This window comes from Anastrepha ludens, chromosome 5 (genome assembly GCF_028408465.1).
Source record: "Anastrepha ludens isolate Willacy chromosome 5, idAnaLude1.1, whole genome shotgun sequence".
NCBI classification, from domain to species: domain Eukaryota; kingdom Metazoa; phylum Arthropoda; class Insecta; order Diptera; family Tephritidae; genus Anastrepha; species Anastrepha ludens.
Window position 1 is genome coordinate 18,699,590 of NC_071501.1, and position 19,280 is coordinate 18,718,869.

General features: G+C 36.1%; 2 protein-coding genes across 3 annotated transcripts in view; one reads left to right on the forward strand and one right to left on the reverse strand.

The window, feature by feature from the left end:
- The window catches only part of LOC128865351 (proton-coupled zinc antiporter SLC30A2), a 252,202-nt gene that overhangs the window by 15,671 nt on the left and 217,251 nt on the right, over nucleotides 1-19,280 (reverse strand). The window lies entirely within an intron of this gene.
- LOC128865352 (uncharacterized) lies at nucleotides 17,596-18,252 on the forward strand. Its single transcript, XM_054105595.1, has 2 exons — nucleotides 17,596-17,755; nucleotides 17,903-18,252. The coding sequence occupies exons 1-2, from the start codon at nucleotides 17,596-17,598 to the stop codon at nucleotides 18,226-18,228; spliced, it is 486 nt and encodes a 161-aa protein (XP_053961570.1). The 3' UTR covers nucleotides 18,229-18,252.

Genomic DNA, 19,280 nt, shown 5'->3' on the forward strand with positions numbered 1-19,280 from the left:
ACACTTAGAATATTGCTCCGAGTGATGAGGCAAGTGAATGAGATTTATTGGATGCGCACGCTTCACTGGTCATGGCGTTGCAACTACAAGCGTACATATGTATAACTGTATGCCAGCTGTGTGGCATGCGGGCCATAAGCAGCTGAGCAAAATTAAAAGTTGCCCCAAGTGGAGCTACAGCTGACGCCACCCAGACAATTGTGTGTCTGTGTGTGATGCTGAACGGCGGCTGGTGTGGAGAAAGCAGGTAAGCAGTGCTAAGGTCGCCTGGAAATGCGCAAATCTTAAGATGAGTCGGAAAGTCAGCGACGGTGGCTGATAATAATATTCGCGCAGCAAATGGCACTGCTTTATCCACTGTCTCTTACCAGTTCATTTCACTTTGAAATTTTGCGCTAAGTTCAAACTAAATGTAGATTTTCGAAATCTAAAATAATTTATTTCCCTCTAACCGGATATATAAAAATAAAAACTCGCAATATTCACGACTTGAGGAGGACGTTAATTTGAGCAAAAAAAAAAAACGAGTAGCAAAAAGACACGCATAAAAATGTATGTAAATACAAAAGAATACCCCGCACAGTCGTATTGAGAAGTTCGCACAATTTATTTGTTTCTTACTGAATTTTGCAAAGTTTTTTATGAAAATATATTTGATTGCAATACACGAAAACCAAGTAAATATTTAAAAATTTTATGCAAATACATTCTGTCAAAAAAGTACAGGGAGTTTTTTAAGGGGGCAAACCGGTTTAGCAGGCGGAAATTTTGGAGTATTTCGTACATTTTTTGAAAAGGGAAAGAATAATCAGAAATTTTTTGAACTGAGAGGGTATTTTATTAATAATTTTAAGTACACTTTAAAATTTTTTCAAGTCATTTCCGCCAGATATAGTGGCGTTAGAGCGTGCTATCCATGGAAAATCGCCAACCGAGTATCTGGCTCCTGAAGTTGTAATTTTTCTTTGTAGTCAACAACATTTTTTTTTTTCGTTAACAACATGTTTCCTAAGAATATGAATCTGATTGTGATAAAATAATATTGAAAATTGCTCGTTTTTGAGGCGTTTGAACAAATGCCATTTTTTCATACCATATCTTTTGATCTATTTTGCTTAAAAATATATATTTCTAATGATAATATAATCCAAGAATTTGATTCACATGAAAGAATACTTCGAAAAAATTTCATAACGATTGGTTGATAACTTTTTGAGCTAGAGTGCCCACCAGTGGAAAAAAGTCGTTTCGAGAAAAACGCCGTTCCAACTACCGCGCACTACGGTGCCGAACCGACTTGCGGCCACTTAAGTGCTCATAGAATCGGGACCAATGCGAATTGCGCTTTAAAATTTTTACCACATATTCTTGAGTAGTTATACTAACAATTTATGCAATGAAAAAAAATTGATTTTTTGATAAAAAAAGTGTTCACAATATCAGTCGCGGTCAACATTTCCATGAAATAATCTTCAAATATTAAATTATATGGACTGTACTATCGATTTAAATAAAAATTGCATGCATTTTTCTGAATTTTACGTGTGTTTTTTTCAAAAGCTTTCCTATAGCTCTTAAAAAATCACCCTTTATTATGAAGAATGTAGTCACTGATCTGAAGCAGAATTGATATCTCTGATATTCAAACAAAAAAAAATTTACAAGCCGGCAGATGTATTTCGAAAACAAACTAAAAAATGTTTCAAACCAAGTTCATTTATATTTTAAAGATCGTTGACTATAAAGTCAAAATGAGATACTCAAAATTCAAAAAACAAAAATTGCACACCGGCTGGGAATATTCGGAAAAAATGTTCAAAATTTTTTTCTTTCTAAGAAGTTGAATTGAGATCTTTGAAAATACAAAAAAAAAAAAATATTTACAAAACATTTTTCGAAACAAAACAAAAGTCGCAATTTTTTAAATGAGGTTTATTTAGATTTTGAAAATCAGTGACTACAAGGCCGAACTGAGATGCTCGAAAAAAAATCAAAATTTTTTAAACCAGGCCTTTTCATATTTTGAAGATCAGTAATTACGAGGCTGTGGAGATCCGTAAATGAAAACGACGTTTAGACATTTTATAAGTATTAACATCTGTCACCTTGTATGTATGCACTTGTATGTGCAGAGCGGTCAGAGTCGATAAAGAGTGTAACGTTTAGACATTTTATAAGTATTAACATCTGTCACCTTGTATGTATGCACTTGTATGTGCAGAGCGGTCAGAGTCGAAAAGAGTGTATTGAGAGTGGCATTCGTTGTCAGACAGTGGCGAAGCGAACACGTAAATAAAGAGACAAGCGGTCAAAAATAAGAATTAATAAATGTGTATTAATTATCAGATAGGTAGGTTGTTACATTGGCGACGAGGATGGGATCTTCTACAATAAAGGTATATGTAAAACATTAAAACCACTAACTCTTCTTTCTTTTAGATAGTTAATGAGAAAAAAAAAGAAGAATCCACGTGGTAAAAATTTTATTTTCCGACAAAGCGAATACTATTGCATCAGCCATTTTGGTTTGGTGTGCAAACGCAAAGCAACGAGAGTGTCGCAATAGAAAAGGAAAAATCGGAAAGTGAAGCAAGCGAACGATTATTAGAAAATCGACCATTCAATTGGTAAATTGTCATTCCATTAAATTGGAAATAATATTATGCAAAGATTTATTTTAAAACTTTACATTTTGTTGTAGATAATTCAATGCGTCCATTAAATTGGAGCAGGGGCAATCCATTCAATTGGTCGCATTAATAACAAGGGCGCAGTTAGTTAAACTGTGAACCAAATTTGATCGGAAAATCAAGCGATATGACAACTGAAATGAGACCATTCCTTTGCGATAGCATCGACAAGTCGTTATTACGAAGTGAGTGGGAAAAATGGCTAAGGTCCTTCACTTTGTACCTTCAATCAGAAGATATAAAAGACGCGGTTAAACAAAAAAGCAAACTCCTTCATTTAGGTGGACCTCAACTGCAGGAAGTTATTTTCAATACTCCTGGCGCTCTGGTAGAAGCTGACGCTGAAAATAAAGTTGATGTGTTCAAGGTTTTGGTCGAAAAGTTGAACAATTACTTTACACCAAAGCGAAATTCAACGTTCGAGCGGCATCTGTTTAGAAGCATTGCGCCATTGGAAGGAGAACCATTTAACAAATTTTTATTGCGTTTAAGACACCAATCCTCTAAATGTTGTTTTGGTGAAACCAAAAGTGAAATCGAAGACATTGCTTTGAAGGACAAAATTATTGATTCTTGGGCTAGCGTAGATTTAAGGAAACGTCTCCTTGAAAAGGAGCAAAGCTTAAATGAAATTATTGAGACGTGCCAGATTAATGAACAAATCCAAAAGCAATCGCAAAGCATGATTTCTAAGCAGGATAGTGAAGTGGTTAATAAAGTATATTCAACTATGCAAAAGGGTAGACGAGGTGGTGGTGAGTGTTCCAGATGCGGTCAACTTGGTCATGTGAGTTTTGACACAAACTGCCCGGCAAAGAAATCGAAATGTAACAAATGTGGGTTAGCGGGGCACTATGCTCGGAAATGCAAAACTAAAGGCTTAAAGCGGAAACATGAAGAAGCGGGGTCGGGTATCTCAAAACAAAGGAAGTTTCAACCATCAAAGGTAAGGTGTATTGGGAAACTCGAAGACGATTTTTCAGACAACTCAGGTGAATATGATTGTCTTCAGGTAGAAACTTCTACGTTAATGAATGAATTTATAAAATGCAACATCGGGGGGCACGAAGTCACTATGATTATAGACTCGGGCTCGCGGTTTAATTTGTTAAGTCAACAAGCCTGGGACGAATTGGAAAGTAGCAAAGCAATTAGGTGGAACATTCGCACTGAAACTGTAAATCAATTTAAAGCATACGCGGCCAATCAGCTTTTGAAAGTTCTGTATGTTTTTGAGGCACCAGTGGGGGTCAGAAAACAATCAGAAAAGATCGCAACTTTCTACGTTATTAAAGATGGCAAGCAATCTTTGCTTGGTCGCGATACTGCCATCCAGCTTAAAGTATTACAATTGGGTCTGGGGGTGAACAACGTTGAGATGATGCAGCCGTTTCCTAAAATTTCAAATGTAAAAATCAAATTGTCGTTGGATCCGGCCATAAAACCGGTTAAGCAACCAGTACGTCGTATCCCAATTGCACTTGAGAGAAAGGTCGAAGACAAGTTAAACGAAGCACTAGCCAAAGACATTATTGAGCCGGTTACGGGGCCATGCGGTTGGGTTTCACCAATTGTTGCTGTTTTCAAAGAGGGTGGAGAAATACGCCTATGTGTGGATATGCGTAGGGCTAATCAGGCGGTCTTGCGCGAAAACTACCCACTCCCAACTTTCGATAGCATCATGACAAAGTTAAAGGAAGCCAAGTTCTTTTCTCGCCTAGACCTCAAATGGGCTTATCATCAATTGGAGCTTGAGGAATCAAGTCGTGAGATTACCACTTTCATAACCCACAAGGGATTATTTCGGTACAAGAGACTTATGTTTGGCATTAGCTCTGCTCCGGAGATTTTTCAACGCGTTTTGGAGGAGTTATTATCAACATGCAGAAATTGTTTAAATTACATTGATGACGTGATTATATATGGAAGCACTAAAGAAGAGCACGATTCATGTGTAAAAACGGTACTTGAGGTATGCAGAAAAAATAATATATTACTTAATCATGAGAAATGCGTATGGGGTGTTACAAAGCTCAAGTTTTTGGGGCACATACTATCGGATGCTGGCATACTTCCCGATCCAGACAAAATAAAAACTATTCTGGATTTTAGGGCACCACAAACAAAAGAAGAAACCAGGAGTTTTCTGGGGTTAGTTACCTACGTATCGAAATTCATCCCAGACGTGGCTGATATAACAAACCCTTTGAGGAGCTTACTAAAGTTAAATTCTAAGTTTGAGTGGGGTGCCCCACAACAAAAAGGGTTCGAAAAACTGAAACAGCTCTTATCGACCATACCAAGTTTAGCGTACTTTAACCAACAAAACCGGACTAGAGTAATTGCAGACGCTAGCCCAGTAGCCCTTGGCGCCGTTCTTATTCAATTCGACTCTAACAACGAAGTACACATAATTTCGTTCGCCAGTAAATGCCTTTCGGACGTTGAAAAAAGGTATTCCCAAACTGAGAAGGGAAGTTTGGCACTGGTTTGGGCTGTAGAGAGGTTTTACTTTTACTTAATTGGTTTGGAGTTTGAATTGGTAACGGACCATAAGCCGCTTGAAGCTATATTTAAACCAATGTCTAAACCACCGGCTAGGATTGAACGGTGGCTGCTTAGGCTTCAATCATATAAATTTAAAGTAATTTATCGTCCGGGGAAAGAAAATATTGCTGATTCAATTTCGAGATTATGTAAAATCGAGAACACCAAATGTTTCGATGCAAACGGGGAGCAATCCATTTTTCATATAGTTTCTTGTTCAATACCTTCGGCCGTAACCATCACCGAAATTTCCGGAAAAAGTTCTCGAGAGAAAGAAATTACTGACGCTATTGAATTTGTTAAGAGTGATTCTTGGCCACGCGATGGTCAGAATAAATACTATCCATTTCGTCATGAGCTGTCAACAGTAGGCGACATCATCTTGCGCGGAACTCGCATTGTAATACCAACACTGTTACGAAAGAAAATTTTAGACCTAGCACACGAAGGACACCCGGGAGAGTCCGCCATGAAGCGAAGGGTTAGAGCAAAAGTTTGGTGGCCTCTTATCGATAGAGACGTAGAAGCTTATGTAAAAAGCTGTCGCGATTGTTTGATAGTATCCAGGCCTAGTAACCCAGCACCCATGCAAAGGCATACTTTTCCTAATGGTCCCTGGCAATGCGTGTCCACCGATTTATTAGGACCTTTACCTAACAATGAATACGTTCTTGTACTAATCGATTACTATTCTCGATATCAAGAAATCAAGTTTTTGAGAAGCATTACATCCGAAGCAATAATTAAGGTGTTCAACGAAATCTTTTGCCGCCTGGGTATACCTAAATCTATTAGGGCAGATAATGGCAGGCAATTCGTGAGTAATGAGTTTCGAGAGTACTGCAAAGATAATGGCATAACCCTAATCACCACGCCCCCTTATTGGCCTCAGGCAAATGGGGAGGTCGAAAACATGAACAAATCTTTAGTAAAGCGACTGAAAATTGCTCATGCCAACAAAACAAACTATAAAGAGGCAATTCACAAGTTCATACTAATGTACAATGTCACTCCACACAGCACCACAGGGGCAGCTCCAACAGAACTCATGTACAATCGCGTTATTAGAGACAAAATACCTGGAATACACGACATAACGGATGATATGCTGGACTCGGCAGCTAGAGACCTCGACATAATGAACAAGCAAAAAGGGAAAGAGAAAGGGGATATGGCAAGGAAAGCAAAGCCGTCCGCTATAGCTCCGGGGGATAAAGTACTACTTCGAAATGTCGTTTTCTCACATAAGCTAACACCAACGTTTGACCCCACGGAGTATGAGGTCTTAGATCGGGATGGAAATGAAGTTACAGTGATGGGGAATGGGAAAAGAGTTCGGCGAAATATAAGCCAGGTAAAAAAGCTGCCATATTGTACGTCACACAACCCCGACGATGTAACTACTACTGTTGAAGACACCGTTCCATCCACTGCCCCGGGAACGTCTTTACATTCAGCTGCACCGACATCGGCGCCATCAAAGAACACATCTTCAGGAACCCCAAACCACCTCGCCACCCACCGACCCGAAATCGACGCCCCTGCTGAGGAATCCAAGTTGCGCTTGAAACTTTATAAGGAGGGAGGGATGTGGAGATCCGTAAATGAAAACGACGTTTAGACATTTTATAAGTATTAACATCTGTCACCTTGTATGTATGCACTTGTATGTGCAGAGCGGTCAGAGTCGATAAAGAGTGTAACGTTTAGACATTTTATAAGTATTAACATCTGTCACCTTGTATGTATGCACTTGTATGTGCAGAGCGGTCAGAGTCGAAAAGAGTGTATTGAGAGTGGCATTCGTTGTCAGACAGTGGCGAAGCGAACACGTAAATAAAGAGACAAGCGGTCAAAAATAAGAATTAATAAATGTGTATTAATTATCAGATAGGTAGGTTGTTACAGAGGCGAAATTGATTTCTTCGAGAACTCAAAAAAAATATTTACAAACCGGCAGATATTTCAAAAAAAAAATTCAAACTAATTTTATGTATATTTTGAAGATCACTGACTACAAAGTCAAGTTGAGATCTTTAAAATTAAAAAAAATGGCTGGAAATGTTTGGAAAAAAATATCAAAATTTTTTTAATCAGGCCTATTTGTATTTTTAGGATCACCGACTAAGAAGTTAAATTAAGATCTTCAAAATTCAAAAAAGTGTTTCAAACCAGCAGACAATTTTCGAAAAAAATTTGAAATCCTTTGAACCAGGCTACTGGTTACGGTACTGAATTTAGATTTTCGAAATACTAATAGAGGACACAAAACGTCCAAAATGTTTTTGACTCTCAAGACAGATTCCAAATGGCGTACAATTTAACATAAATTTCTCCATCTTTTTAGAACTCGTGTCCTTGCAATTTCAGGATCACATAAAAATACTGAATTTAGGTTTTCAAGATACAAAGCTTTTTATAATCCAAAATAGACAACAAAGCTAGAGAAAAATGTTTCATTTATTTGAAACTCGATATATTTGTATTCCAAAGACTTATTACTGCAATTACTTTTATATTAAAACGGGTGATCAGATTGGGGGTACTTTTTTTTCCAATAGGGTTTATTTCACAGATCACACGTGACTACTGTGAAAGAAAAAACATATAGGTTTTCAGTATTCATTGACATTTATGGAAAGACTTACGCTTCAACAAAATTGGGTGCGTGGCCGAGCTCTTCTTCCTATTTGTGGTGTGCGTCTTAGATGTTCTTCCATAAATGAATGAACCTACAGTTTTAAGCCGCCTTGGAGGTTTGCTTTTGCCTGCCGAGGAGCGGTCGCTATTTGAAAAATACTTTTTCTCTCGTTTGGTGTTTCATGCACGGAGATTCAAACCTATGCACCTTCAAAAGGTAGTCATACACCAACCTATGTGGCGATGATAGTCGCTGGAACAAAATTAATTAGTACTCAATGGCAAGTCTTTTTATTTAAAAACCTTTCACTATTTCAAAATATTTTCAAACATAGCACCCAAATTAGCTTTCTGCTATGTCGCGAGCAATTATAATTTTTTTTTTTATACTGTTAAAAGATATAAAAGTAATAAAAAACAATAATTAAAACTACGCTTGCTTTAAATTTTAATCATATATGACTTTCCTGAACGACTTTAATGAAGTGTCACCCATCGCTAAACTATCTATGAAGTAAAAATCTTCATGTGTGCAAATAACTACTGGTGTGACAGCCTATCCATGAAAAAAACTCTTAATATTTTGCGCAAAGCCTTGAACTACCGCGTCCGATTGTGCAAGAAAAATACGGATATTCCTTTTCCACAACTTTTTTTTCTACACCAACACTGCCGCAGTTCTTTAGCGTAAAATTTCTTGCATGCCGCGGTAAAATGATAAATTACCGTAAGGCAAGCATTAGATGTTCAGCTGAAGTCAAGTGGAAAGTAAAAGTTTTGTGCGTCGCATTTGGAAATTTATAGCGGAAGTGCTCTTTGATGTGTTCTTACTAATACTCGCACCTGCCGTGAAAGCCGAAACTAGCACGAAAATTGTGGGGTAAAAAGTTAGCGTTCTATAGACAACAACCAGTTCGGTAACAACTAGTTTTTTTCCGGGTTTTGAGAGGAGACCAAAAATATGTTCTCTAATTTGCAAAGTTATTCAACGGATTTTTGAATCAAAGTATGTTGTAACTATTGTTATGTCATGCCCGTCCTATTGTACGACGCAGAAGCTTGGACGACAACAACATATGACGCATCATAGTCTCATGACCCTTGGAGTGCTCTAGCGAAAGCTTCTGCTGCGAATTTGTGGATATTTGGCGATGATGAAGGCGAACATCGAAGGTAAAGGAACGGCGAGCTGTGTAAGCTGCACGCAGACATAGATACAGTGCAGTGAGTAAAAATTCAGATGGCTTTCAAGTCCTGCTCATGTATATTCTATTGAGCTTTTAAATTATTATAATTTTAATAAGCAATAATAAGAATCACCGACCCCACTGGCTAGGTTATGCCGCCCGACTGATTGCAAATGGTCCCGCTCTAAAAGTATTCGCAGTGATACTAGCTGCTGGGAGCAAAGGAAGTGGAAGGCCTTTCTTGCATTGGAGGCATCAAGTGGAGAAAGACTTGGCTTCACTTCTCACCTCTAAGTGGCGGCGGTTTGCACTTAAAGGAAACGACTGGCCTTGTTGAAATCAGCCAATAAAGATTTTTAGAAAATGTCTGACCAAAACAAAAAAAAATATTTTTGTACTCAGTCATCTGGCATTTTTTCAAGGGCCAGTTATGGCTCCAAATTCACCACTTTGAAACCAGTAGAATTCCCTACCGCCAATACATATGTATGTATGCGTTTATGTGGGCATTAAGAGTTAAAATTTTGCGCTCGTAAAGTAAACGCGCAGTTGCTCGCTTCTCCCCGCTCATCATTATTTTGCCACCTAAATACCTTGCGTTCGAACATTTTTTTTTTTTCATTTCCATACTTTCCTAGTCACTTTTCATTTAGTGCCTCTAAAGTGTGCTGAGCTTTGGCAGTATTTCACTTGATTTTGGAAAAAAATTATATTAAAAGAAAAAATTCGAAGCACAAAAATAAAATTTAAATTTAGCGCGATTTGAGTAAAAGTTCAAAAAACTGCGGTAAGTTTGAGAGCGTTTTTTTTTTTTTTAATTACATAGCGCAAGAAATGTAGACTTCTTATTTGTTGAGAAAAATGAGAAAAATACTTGAGGGCACAGGGTGGTATGTATATTTGAATTTTTTATTTCAATGCCGTATTTTGCGTATGTTAGAGATAAACAAGCAATTCGAAGTTAAAATACTACTTGTCACGTCTACGATTTGGATAAATGAAAAGGTTTGCGTTAAACATATATGAAGGTTTATTCCAAAAGGAATTTAGAAGAGAAAACAATGGGAATACGTAAAATAATGAGTGCACAAAGTTGATTCAACTCAGAGTTGTTCCAAAGAGTATCTAAGAATTAATTGCAGCAAATGTAAAGAAACTTTAAATGGCGTTTGCCCACACCCCTTCCCCCTTGAAGCAATGAACTTGATTATTTTCTAGAGCCAGTCAAGTAATAATGGAGGATGGTTCCATATGTAGAAGTCCACGCAAGTGGAGGAAGTTACCGATCGCCATTAACTTGGGAGTGGCCAGGACGATTCTTCTGCATATGGTTCAAGCAGCTCACAACTACCGAGATTAGCCCAAGTATACTCTGGGTAGCTTCCGAACACCCGTACAATCTCTCTTGCCAACAAGTGCTACTTTGGACTAAGTGGGCAACTGAGTAGTAAAGTTCTCTCTCGACGAACAAAACTAACACTCTACAAAGCTCTCATCATGATCGTCCAAACGTATGGCTCCGAAGCTTAGACGTTGACAGCATCCGATGAGGTATCCCTTGGAGTATTTGAGAGAAAGATTCTGAGTAAGATTTTTGGACCTTTGCATGTTGACAACGGCGAATATCGCAAGCGATGGAACGCTGAGCTGTACGAGCTTTACGACGACATATACATAGCGCAGCAAATAAAGATCCAGCGGCTATGTTGGCTTGGTCATGCCGTCCGAATGGATATAAACGCTCCGGCTATGAAAGTATTCCATGCGGTACCAGCTGGTGGTAGTAGCGGAAGAGCAAGGCCTCCTCTGCGTTGGAAAGATCAGGTGGAGAAGGACTGGGCGTCACTTGGTGTGTCCAACTGGCGCCAGTTAGCAAGAGAAAGAAACGATTGGCGCGCTTTGTTAAATTCGGCCAAAATCGCCTAAGCGGTTATCGCGTCAATTAAGAATTGAGAAGTCAAGTAATATTCCTTCAATATAACATTAATATAGGGTGGGCGTGTTCTTCTACAACTCTAACGTAAATTTTCTGCCAAATACTTTGGTAAAATATTTTAGTCGTAAAATATGGCATTTTAAAAAAAGAGTAAAATTTACTTGGAAAAAGCTGCCTTGCATACCCTTGTCTTGTATTTGAAATTCACCCATAGAACAATGATAGTAAAATTATTCAATGTTCAAAATTTTGTGGGAGTTTTTTCAAAATTACATAGCTTCTGTTTTTTCAACACTTTTATATTTAAAAAAAATATTATTATTGTATAATATTAAATTAAAATATGTTTAAATAAAATTTGGAAAACAATTTTACTTTTTTGAGAATAGCATTCAATTTCTCACTAGTAAGAAACACCCCTACAGATATTTTCTTGTTTTTTTTTTTATTAAGAGATGAGTTTATTCTCAACTTCTGTTTTTCACAAATGACAAAAAAATGTTGAAACATTTTTAGCAAAAAAAAAATTTACTTTTTTATAATACTAATAAATATAATAAAAAAATAATAATTTACACTAAAAATAAAAAGATTTCAAATTGCTACAAATAACCAAATATATTTGGCTCTAAAAACTTGAATACATAATTTTCAACAAAATTATAAAATTTCTTTGAAAATTGTTTCCGTTTACTTGTTATATTATTTGAGCGAGAGGATTCAGACAGGGCAACAGGTGCTAGGGAGGCTTTGGGCAAAATTTGCCGATTTTTGTTTTCAACCCTATTGTTTACTTTTTTAAATATTTGAAAAGGTTGATGCTTCCTTAGATTTGTGTCAAAGTTTCAAGCAAATCAGACGAAAATTCAGGGAGTTGCACAATTTGACTGAGGCTTTGGGGAAATTTTACCGATATTTTTTCAACTCTAAACCACTTTCAGAAAAAGCAATCCACTACTAATAAAATAAATAATTGGCCCGTACACTTCTGTTAGGAGTTCGGTCGAACTAGAAATACACTCAGAGGCTACCATTACCTGCCGAGGGGCGACCGCTATTATAAAAAAAACTATTTTTATCATTTTGCTGTTTCATGCATGGAGATTCGAATCTACCTAATTTGGTGTTCATACCCATAATGGGAACTGAACTTGAGTCCTACCGTATTGTAGTCACACAAAAATCTATCTGAGGAAAAATTAAAACTTAATTTGAATTATGTCTTCACATACCGATCCAACTTAACGATGCCCATAGCTTTAACGGCGTTTTCGGCGAGCGAAATGAAATCTTTTCTCTCTGAGCAATTCACCTAATTTGTTTTCTTTCCTACTCACTTACCTTAATATTCTGCCATATTTTTCCACATCCTCAACTAGTTAAAAGGAGATTTCTTCACAATCGCAATAAAATCACTTGCAATCAAATCGATAACGAATATACGCAGTTTGCAGTAAATTTAAATTACAATACGACATTTATGTTAGCAAATATCAAATAATGCTTTTAGAGTTCTCTATTGGGAATCAACTTCAAGTATCACTTTGGCAGGAGTATTGAGCTGCCAGCTGTCTATTAATGCATGCAAATGCACTCACAATTTTGTGGCCATGGAGTAAAAGAAATATTAATAGTAATAAAAATACCGAATCTTCCACATCTACCCCACACTGATTCACATAACTTTAAGATGTTTTCGAGTTTGAAATTATATGGCCGATATGAGCGAATATACTACTTGCTGCCAATAAATAATTCACAGAACAGTTTTCACTAAAAACTGGAAAGTAGTGTGAAATTTGAAGTAGGACAGTTGAGAGTGATTTGCATAACTTTAGTGGCAAGCGTGTGGGAGAGCTAATAAAATTATACTTTAATGTCACTACAAAGTTAAGCTGTGCTCACCGATATCGCTACTGCAGTGAATTAACTCTATATAATGTTAAGGTGGATGGAGAGGGACAATAGTGAAATACACCACATACTCAGCATCTTCGCTCAACACCCTAGAGTGTAGTTGTGTAGAGTTCAAATGTCAACACTTTGCAAGCAATCAAAGTTAAACGTGCACAAATATGAGTACAAACGTTAATGCAAGCATGAATGTGCGTGTACGTGTATGCTGATGTCTGGTGGGTAGGCCAGTACTGAGAGAGTCACATACATGCAATTATTATGGGTTCTTACCTTGATGCAAAGAATAATGAGATGGCGCCCATCGTGGTCCCGTTACTTTGCGCTCAGCGAATTTGACAACTAGTTACGTGATTTTAGCTCCAGTATGGCCAGATTACCATTTTCGTAACTTGATTTAGCATTTTTTTTTTGTTATTTTTATTATTTTTTGTCTCGGAGTTTTAGTTCTTTCTTCATGACATTTTTCTAGCTGTTCTAATTAAAATGTCATGTTTATGATTTTGTAAAATATACATTTTTTAATAATTATTTAAATAATTCACTCAGTTTTATTTAGCTTTACTTTTTTTTAACATCTGGTGGCATTGCCCGCGATTGCCGGTGTTGTTGGTGTTCTTCTGCTTTCGGCAGTCAAATCTCTCTCTCGCTACTGCAGAGTTGCCTAGCTTTGGATATAAAAACGCACTAAATGCCCATTTAAAGAAAATAAAACACGAAATTTTTATTGTGTTAAGTAAGAACTTTGTATGCGTGACAAATTGTCTGTAGAATGTGCGTTTTTTTTAAATAAATGTGTTATGCTTATGTACAATTTAATTTATGAGTTTTTTTTGTTAAGCGAAATTCTTTTGTTAAGGAAACGACTTTTTTGCTATATTTGAAGTTATGTAACTAGATAAGGTACTCTTTTTGTAAAAAGTCAGTATGGTTTCATTAGTATTTTCTGGTATTTTGTTGTTTATTTTTACAATGAATATAACTCTTAATGTCCTATGTCTCACTAAGGATTGATGACCGGAAGAAACGATTACACCTGTATGGTTTTAATTCGCATTCAATAAATTCAAAGGCTTTTTAAAATGTGTAAAAAGGTTTTCAATCTTAAGAAGAATTGAGAGAGGAGCATTTAATATTTTTGCACAACCTTAATGGAGCCAAAAATTAAATTTGCACTTTCAAATTATCAAATTTTATAAGAGTAAAAAAATTTTCATTAGCACTAAAATCTTATCAGAGTGACCTTTTTTAACCTTTTTTTGTTTAATAATATAGTTTGTTTTTTAACTTAAAGTTTTGGTAGCTTTAAATTAAAAAAAAGAAACAATCACGAAACTTCTAAATTTTCGCATTTTCGGTATAAAAAAGCACTAAATTTATTGCGAAGAGCAAATGGTTGGCAATACTGCACAACTCAGCAAACGTGACGTCACGTACGCTCTGATGGGCGCAATCTTCTTTCTATCATTCTTGGGTTCTTACCTTTTTATGTTAAACTCTCGTTCACTTTTATGTGTAGTTGCTAGCCAACTAACAATTAAACGTTACTTGTGAAGTGAACCGTTAGGTGGTGAGTGGGAATCTCTCTTTTCAAATATGGAGTGTTGTTGTTAAAGATTAGATGAAGTGATAGTCAGCTACCCAAATTTTTAATGGAAAAAATTAAAAGCTTCCAAATATCGTTGAACAGTTTCGTATATACAGTGCCTCACAAAAGTACTCGGAATTATTTTTTCTCTGTTATAAAATACCAGAAACTCCTTTCAATTTTTATTTAGTGCTTAAAAACTAATTCACTCACTTCATTTCGGTCTAGGCATTAATTTAAATATAAAATTTTTTTTTTTTTTTTTTTTTTCAAATAAAAGTGTTAGTGGATTTTCAAAAAATATCTAGTAGCGTATCCTTTCATTTTAATAACTTCTCTTAAACTATTCTGCATTGAGAAAACCAACTTTTGCATTCTCACAGCTTAAATCTCTGCCCATTCTTTGAGTATCGCTGCTTGAAGACTGTCCCTTGGCGTACTTTCGTGTTTCCGAATGACACGCTCTAACGTACTGTATACTGAGTTAAATAAGTAAAGCGCTAGGAATTTTTAATATATTTTAACAATTTATTTTTTTCTCATTTAATTTTAGTAATTTTATTATGAAAATATGGTTCATCTTTTAACAGAAACCAACAATATTCGTGCTTTTCGTGCAAATAAAAAAGAAAATTTTTTCATCAACATTGCACACATTTTTTATAAAAAAAAATTGGAAAAATTTCGGGTACCTATATTATTTTTATAGCCCATTGAATTTCAAAATATTGTAATAAACTACAAGTTGCAAGTAGATCAAAATCGCGTTAATTTTTTTTTTTTTTTTTTTTTTTTTTTTGTTGGCGGTCTTGCGCACTTTTTTTCATATAATGAATGCTCAGCCTTTCATTTTTTCTTCCAAGTCTTTTTTCGTAAGTCGCCTATTGCATACCAGAGAAGTTTGTTAGTTGGCATACCATAAGAAATTAGCCCAGGGTCTCTTGTCTCGTAAATTCATACAAAAAATGTTAGGCAGAATTAAATTAAGGTAAGAGCCTGTGGGAATAGTGAAATGGCCAGAGCATCTTTCTTAGCTTAAACTAAATTATCAGAGCAATCATCACTTACGCCTCTGTGATCTGGAGGCGATGGAGCATGGCTAAGTCCACAATCCGGGAACTATAAAGGCTGCAAAGAAGTATAAGTTTATGGATTACGAGTGCCATGACTACAACCTCCGGCAATGCTCTAAATGCTATGCTTGATTTGCTCCCCTTGGATCTTAGCATACAAAAGGAAGCAATAAAAGCAATGTGTAGCCTCCATAAATATGGTTTCTGGCACGAAGACGGAACTTCGGGTCACAGAGAAATCTTTAAGTTACTATCTGAGCAGTTTCCAGTGTTTTTGGCACCTAAAGATGGCCTGGTACTCATAGTTTCATTTGGAAGGAAATTTTATGTCACGCAATAGAGCAATCCAGAATGCATTCAGGGAGGTTTGGCGGATAATTTCTTTATCGATGGGTCCAAGAATGAAATAGGGTCTGGAGTTGGATGGTACTTAAACGATAGTAATAGTATCACTATGCTATGGGAGAAATGGCAACTGTTTTCCAAACGGAAATTTTTGTCATAATAGAGAGGAGATGGAGCGGATTGTAGTTTTTAGTGACAGTCAGGCTGTACTGAAGGCTCTCGAGATCGCGAAACAAACGTCAAAGATTTGTCAAGAATGTAAAAAGAAGCTTAATTCTGTCGCAAGACAGAACAGGCTTATAAAGGGCTTTCCAATAATAGGCATTACAGGTGAATGGATTGCGCTATCGAAAAATGGTTAACGATTTTTTATGGCCGGAATTGGATGGTATTGATCTGGATAACGTTTATTTACAACACGACAGCGCTAAGTGCTACACAAGCAACGAAACCATTGATCTTTTACGGGAAAAGTTTCCGGACCGTGTTATCTCTCGAACAGGTGCTCACAATTGGCCACTGAGATCTTGTGATTTAACACTTTGTTTTTTCCACGCGAAATAGAAGGTCTACGCCAATAGCTCAGGGTCGATTCAAGAGCTCACAGATGAAATTCGTAAGGCTATCGAGGGCATAGGGCAGCGCATCCACTTATGGAAAATTTCATGAAAAGGTAGTAGTGGTCCTTTGCCTGATGTTATTTTTTACTATTAACGGCATACCTTCCTCTTTAGAGTGAAATAAACATCCGATCATTTATATTAAAAAATAGCTCCGCTGATCAACGGTTTCCCCACTAGGGCCACAGCCAATAATCGAAATCAGTTTCGCAGGAATCATGAATTGGATCAGCGATTATGTAGGGAATCTGCATAAAGAGCGATGGCCCGGTCTAGAACGCTGCAGAACTGCAAAGTGTTTTGTGTCAAGTGCGAACAGAAAGCTGTCAAACTTTCTACTAAAACTTGGAAGGAAAGACGTTCGGTTGATGGTCGGTTTCATTAAAGGACACAGCGCATGGCGTCAGCATATGACCATCATTAGAATGATTGAGGACCCCATGTGCCTGTCATGCTTGGAGGAGACGGATAGCACTGAGCACTTTCTCTGTGGTCTGCCATATGTCCTTCATAATTTTTGAGTACTAGTGAATTTATGCATTTTATAGAAAGTCACACAAAACTAATTTGTTTATTGAAAAGAAACCTTCTCTGCAAAATTTAAGTGTAATATAATCATTGCAATACTGAAAATCCATTACGTTTGCGTCACGTCTACTAATATGCCGGTCACCTTCGATTATTTATGTGATTTTATCGACATTTTCTTTAACATCAAAAATGCCTAAACTGAATTAGCTGTTACAAAATTGGCACCATAAACACCATGCACAATTTCGGCCTGGCTTGCATTTTCGCATTCATCAAAGAAAAACTGTAAAATGTACCGAATTTTCGCCTTGTTGACTTCTTTTGTTAACACCCTGTAACTCACAACTGAATAGAACAAACAAAAAGAGATTCAGACGCTGTTATTTAAATGTTTCCATTTTGTTAATTTCAAGCTGTTAATGCAAACTGTTTACTGTATGTAATTGATTGTGCCATTTACATTTTTGTTAATATTTTCAAGGTAACTTCATTGAAAGCACAAATATAAACAAAATTTGAAAGCTATGCATTGCTACTCCACATTTATACTAATACTTTGTATAACGTTGGCAACGCCGCTCTTTACAACGCGTTGGCAACACGCCTACAGATGCGATCTACATTTAATGTATCCACGATGCTGCTTATACACCTGGAGAATTATCCGCTGGATGGAGACTGAAAGTGAGTTTAGCGAAAATGCTTGCCTTTATAGAAACAATTCCATTTTAACTTTAGATCTTATACTAAATACTTTTATTTAAATCTAAGCGCATGTACATATATATTAATAAATATGAAGAATTTAAAATCTTAATTTTTTTCTTTCAGTTTGCATCGTTGAGTACAAGTCTCAAGGTGAACCGCATCGCTTCTCTCTTCTTATAGATGACTTCCCGGCATGCACAGTTTATCGATCCGGTCCATGTATACGTGATGCAGAGATCTGTGTGCCATTGCGGCAACATATTTACATTTGTCAAACTTCAATTAGTCTAATATTCAAACATCAGACAGTGGAGTGGTGCTTCTCCTCGTATTTGAAAATTTTCGGCGTGAAAATGTATAAATATTCGAGACTTTGCACTTATTTTGCGGAGCATTACTTTTTCATGCCACGAAATATTGAGGATTTATTGATTCGATTGGGTTACTAGAGATAAAATTTTGAGTGCAGAAAAAAATGTATATAAAATAAAAAAATAACAAAAAAAAATAGTAATGAATAAAAAAAATTGTATTTAATTTTCACACGACTTTAAAATTCTTGCATTTAAATCATTCAAACAATACTTTTCGTGAAGTGCACGAAGTCCTTATGTATTAAATATTTAAATATTTTATATTTAAAAGCCACTTTCGTTTTCATTACGGTCAAGAATTGTTGCATTCACTAACCGTTATTCACCTCAATTAGCTCTCAAATTCACTTGTAAATGCATGAACACAATCGTATGTAAGTATGTACAAATGGAGCAGGGGTATTCCACTAAAAAACTAAGAGACATTTTTTTTCATAGTTTTTCAAAGCATCGACTTTAAATTCTTAAAATTAATATTGCAAATAAAGAAATTTTGCTTATTTTTTATTATTATAATTAAAATATGATTAAGAGTGTAATAAATCCAGTTAAAAAAACAAAACAGTTCGTGATCGCTACTCTCAAGAACGGATGCACCAAATTTAGCAAAGCTTTCACTAATGAACAAATACTTTTTCTGAGCAGGTTATAGGCTACCTTTCATACGGAAAATATTATCCCTGAAGTGGCGCATAGAATGTAATATTCCAGAAATTCTATTTCTAGCCGCATTAGACTAATAGTCAAACCTGTATTAGGTAGCAAAAATAAAAAACTTTTTCCAAAAACATGTTCCGATAGAGGGCGTTCGAATGCAAGCATTTTCAAAACAAAAAAACTTTTTTTTTGTGGTATGTTTTAAATTCAGAAGATTTCTTGCTTAAAAAAGTGGGAACAAAAAAAAAACGCCCCAAACAGTTGGCACCAAGGAAATATAACGCCAAAAAGAAGGCACCAAAAATATATTTCCCCACAAGTTTGCACCAACAAACAAGCGTCAAAAAGTAGGCAGTGTTATTTCTCACTAGAAATTAGCAATCACAAAGAAAAACTCAGTAAGAATAGCCTAAAGTGTATCTACGATATATATAAGGTATAGCTCTCTCTCCCCTTTTCCGCTACGTTAT